We start from the raw sequence: 3,944 nt of genomic DNA on the forward strand, positions 1-3,944 counted from the left end.
CAGACTGTTCAAACAAATGGGGGAAAAAAAAAAGAGTGAAAAAAAATTTTGAGAGAGAGTGACTTACTGAGAGGTGGGGAGGAGGAGGAGAAAGTGATGAGAAGGTAGAAAAAAGTTTAAAACACAAAAGACCGCAAGATGGGAAAATTAAGGCCTGGAAGGGGCAGAGACTGGGCCTCTTAACCTGTTCAGAGAGGCCTGAGCCCATGCTTGGCCCCACACCCTGCCACCCCTCCCTGGGGTCTGTTCCGCTCTCTAGGCCCTGGGAACAGGCAGAGGCCGCTAGAAAAAACGCACGGTTTTATTATTTCAAGTATAGAGGGCACGTCTTCGCAAAACCGGGGGGCAAGTTCTGACAGCAGGGAGGAGGCCCCTACTTGCCAGCGATGAGCGGGTTCCTCAGGACCACGATGACAGAGTCCCCGCGCAGGAACATCTTGGAGATGTAGCGGTCCTTGTTGACGGGCTTGGACTTCTTCTTGCCCTTGCCGCTCTTGGGGACCTCCGTCCACATTTCCTTCACGTTCTCCAGCACCATGTTGCAGTGCCTGGTGGGGACGAGGAGGCAGCAGGAGTGAGTGAGGGGTGCGTCCTGACCCTTCCTCTGGGCGGCACTGCCTCCAGGAAGGGGGACAGCCAGGGCTCCAAGGCTCAGGCAAAGGACTTCACCTTCTGTGCCTCAGTTTCCTCTTCTCTAAAATGGAGACATTCATGGTGCCTGCCTCCTAGGGCTGTTGTGAAAATTAAGTGAATCAACACAGTATTCTTGTTATGGGCATGTGTGATGACAGTGTGGAATGGCTCAGTCAACAAACTTTTGCGATGATTAGAGCAATGAAAAAAAACAGATAAGAGCCCCGTCTTCATGAACTCTGCAGGCTAGTGAAGGGAGCAGAACACGAAGCAGGTAAACAGTGGTAGTCAGTGCTATGAAGAAAAATTAAAGCAAGGTAAAGGGACAGGGGGCTTCCCAGGTGGCTCTAGCGGTAAAGAACTTGCCTGCTAATGCAGGAGACGTAAGAGATGCGAGTTCGATCCCTGGGTCAGGAGGATCCCCTGGAGGACGGCATGGCAACCCATTCCAGTATTCTTGTCTGGAGAATCCCATAGACAGAGAAGCCTGGTGGGCCACAGTCCATAGGGTTGCACAGATTCAGACACAACTAAAGCGACTTAGCCCTCATGCACGCACATAAAGGGATAGATGGATATAGGAAACTTTGACTGAGTGAAAGAAAGAAAAGAAAAAAATTGGGAAAGCTCTGTATCTTGCTGTATAGCAATCTATGGTGAGGAAAGCACTTCCCAAATGCTAACTAAAGGCTGCATATGTTTACTGAGCATTTATCATGTGTTAGGTACTTAGCCAAGTGCTTTTCATACACAGTATTACTGAAGCCTCATGACTCTTCTGGAGGATATTATTATGACGCATATTTCACAGGTAAGGAAACTGAGGCCCGGACAGCATACCTCCACAGACCCTGGTGCTCACCTGTCAAAGGCCTTCACGCGGCCCAGGAGCTTCTTGTTGTTACGGCAGTTGATGAGCACTTGAGTGTTGTTTTTGACTGACTGCGTGAGCACGGAGAGTGGCCCCGTGTTAAACTCCTCCTCCTCCCGCTTCTGCAGCTCCTCTGGGGTCATCTCACTCTTGGGCTTGTTGAGGAGACTCCTGAGAAGACAAGTATGGAACCCAGAGGTGAGAAGGCCCACAGCCTGGGTGCTCATGGCCTCTCCCTCGGTGTCTCCCCGACACATACCCTCTCCTCCTACTCAGTCCTCTCTCTTGGTATCACCACTTGGATGCCTAATGGATATTTCCAATCCTCACATGTCCTAGACTGAACTCCAGACCGCCCATAACCCCAACTTATACTATCCACAGCCTTCCTCATCTCTGTCAATGGTGACTCCATCCCTCTGGTTCTTTGAGCAAAAGCCCTGCTGTCAACTTGACTCTTCTCTCACATCCTACATTCAGTCTGTCAGAAAATCCAGTCATCTGCCACTAAAACCTATCAGAATCTGAATTTCTTACCTTGGCTTAAACCTCCATCATCTCTTTCCTAGAGGTCTCCTTGCCTCCACCCACGCTCCCCAACAGTTTGCCCTCCACAGAGCAGTCTCAGGGGTTGTGTCAAGAATCATCTCACTCTTCAGTACCCTCTCATGGCTCTCCTCTCGGTGTAAAAAGTAAAACCCAGGTTTTACCCTCACTCTGTTCCAGGCACAATGGCCTCTTCAGCGGTTCTTGAAGATATTAGGCAAACCTTCTTGGGCCCCTCTATTCACTTTTCCCTCTGCCTAGGTACCTCCCCAGGTATCTTTGTGGTTTGCTTTTTCACTTTCTTCAGGTTTTTGCTCAAGTGTTCCCTCCTTTATGTGTTCTGTCTCTCAAAAGTGACATTCCACACTGTTTTACCCTGCTCTGTTATTTCTTTATTCACAACCCTATTCCCTAACACATTCTAGAATTTACGTATTTATTACCAGCACGTTTCCTGCCTGCCTCTTCCCATCCCGTAAGATGTAGAAGAGGATTTTTTTTCCTTGGGGAAAGTGGAGTAATTCAGTGATAATAATCTATGTGTCTAAAGCAGCCTAATACCCAAACACTCAATAAATAACTGTTGAGTGAATATATAAGTAAAATCACCCCCATAACTCGTTATCCGTACAAATGGCGGATGTGATCGAAAAGCCAATTGTCTCCAGCTAAGCCTCTTACCTTAAGACCACTTTTCCTACAAGTCCGTACTCCTCATCTCCCAGGTTTTTAATTCGTAAAAACGCTTCCTCTTAAAATTCAGTTCAATAAGATTGCTTATTTGGGAAAGCCCACCCTGTTATCTGATAAAGCTGTCCCCTCTCCCGAGTCAGGATCCGTCAAAGGCCCCAATGAGTCCCTTCGCAACTAATCAGTAGAAAGATACGCCACTTTACCCCCAAATGTTTGCTTCCGCTCCCATTTCTGCCTACCCCCTCCAACCGGTAAGAAGCCAAATTTACACCCTCAACCCCACTGTCGCCACCCAAACCCAGCCCGGCCTCACATGATGATGGTGACCGCGTTTTCAAGTCACTACCGTCTCCTCCGTGGTGTGCCTCCGGAACAGAGAGCCAGAGGCGGGACTTCCTCTTCCTACGGCCCACTTCCGCGCGCGCCTGCGCAAACCTAGCCAGCGAGTGGGGCGTGGCCCGTTGCTATAGCGACCTCCGCCTTCGGCGGAGGCTACAGAATAGAAGCCTTACTTAGTAAGTAGCTCCAGGCCACCATTCAAGACAGTACTGGGCAGATATTCACGACCATGGAGAGGAAAAGAAGGCGGGACTGATTCAAACCATTTTGTTGTAGAACCGCATAGGTTGAAGGAGGGAAATACTGCTGCTAAGTCGCTTCAGTCGTATCCAACTCTGTGCGATCCCATAGACGGCAGCCCACCAGGCTCCGTTGTCCCTGGGATTCTCCAGGCGAGAATACTGGAGTGGGTTGCCATTTCCTTCTCCAGTGCATGAAAGTGAAAAGTGAAAGTGAAGTCGCTCGGTCGTGTCTGACTTTTCACGACCCCATGGACTGCAGCCCTCCAGGCTCCCCTGTCCACGGGATTTTCCAGGCAAGAGTACTGGAGTGGGTTGCCATTGCCTTCTCCGAGGGAAATACTAGCCATTTCCAAATGCCCTCCAGCTCTGCCTTTGGGGGCGCGGCCTTCGAGAAGCCAATCCGCTCCTCGCTTCAGGGATGGGCACCTCCCCCTTTCCTTCGGGAACTGTTGATTTACGTGTATATTGGATTTTCTGGACCAGGGAGAGGGTCCATCCGGGAGCGGCGTGGATTTGCGCCCAGTAAGACTAATGTTTTCGGTGATCAAACGCTTCTCATTGGCTTCCCCTCCTGCGCTGGGGCGGCGCCTACTTCTTACGCTCTCCCTTTGGGGTTGTGC

The 3,944-nt window shown here is 50.2% G+C and overlaps 1 protein-coding gene across 4 annotated transcripts; it reads right to left on the reverse strand.

Annotated features, from left to right (window-relative positions):
- Positions 1-283: 283 nt before the first annotated feature.
- SNRPD2 (small nuclear ribonucleoprotein D2 polypeptide) lies at positions 284-3,143 on the reverse strand. 4 transcript variants are annotated; one of them, XM_059876687.1, is made up of 4 exons: positions 3,057-3,121; positions 1,496-1,675; positions 1,000-1,094; positions 284-548 (listed from the first exon to the last, which is right to left on the reverse strand). In XM_059876687.1, coding segments are annotated over exons 1-4 (306 nt in total). In that variant the 5' UTR covers positions 3,059-3,121; the 3' UTR covers positions 284-519. The 4 variants fall into 4 exon arrangements, with proteins under 4 accessions (XP_059732670.1, NP_001029648.1, XP_059732671.1 ...); XM_059876688.1 differs by having other exon boundaries at positions 462-548; positions 1,000-1,120; XM_059876686.1 differs by lacking the exon at positions 284-548 and adding an exon at positions 603-731.
- Between the last annotated feature and the right edge of the window lie 801 nt (positions 3,144-3,944).

This window comes from Bos taurus, chromosome 18, assembly GCF_002263795.3.
Source record: "Bos taurus isolate L1 Dominette 01449 registration number 42190680 breed Hereford chromosome 18, ARS-UCD2.0, whole genome shotgun sequence".
NCBI classification, from domain to species: Eukaryota; Metazoa; Chordata; class Mammalia; order Artiodactyla; family Bovidae; genus Bos; species Bos taurus.

Excerpts from the sequence above, each read along its gene's own strand:
- SNRPD2 (NM_001034476.2), bottom strand. Across the intron at positions 549-1,495 it reads CGCGTGAAGGCCTTTGACAG|GCACTGCAACATGGTGCTGG; the intron begins GTGAGCACCAGG and ends CGTCCCCACCAG.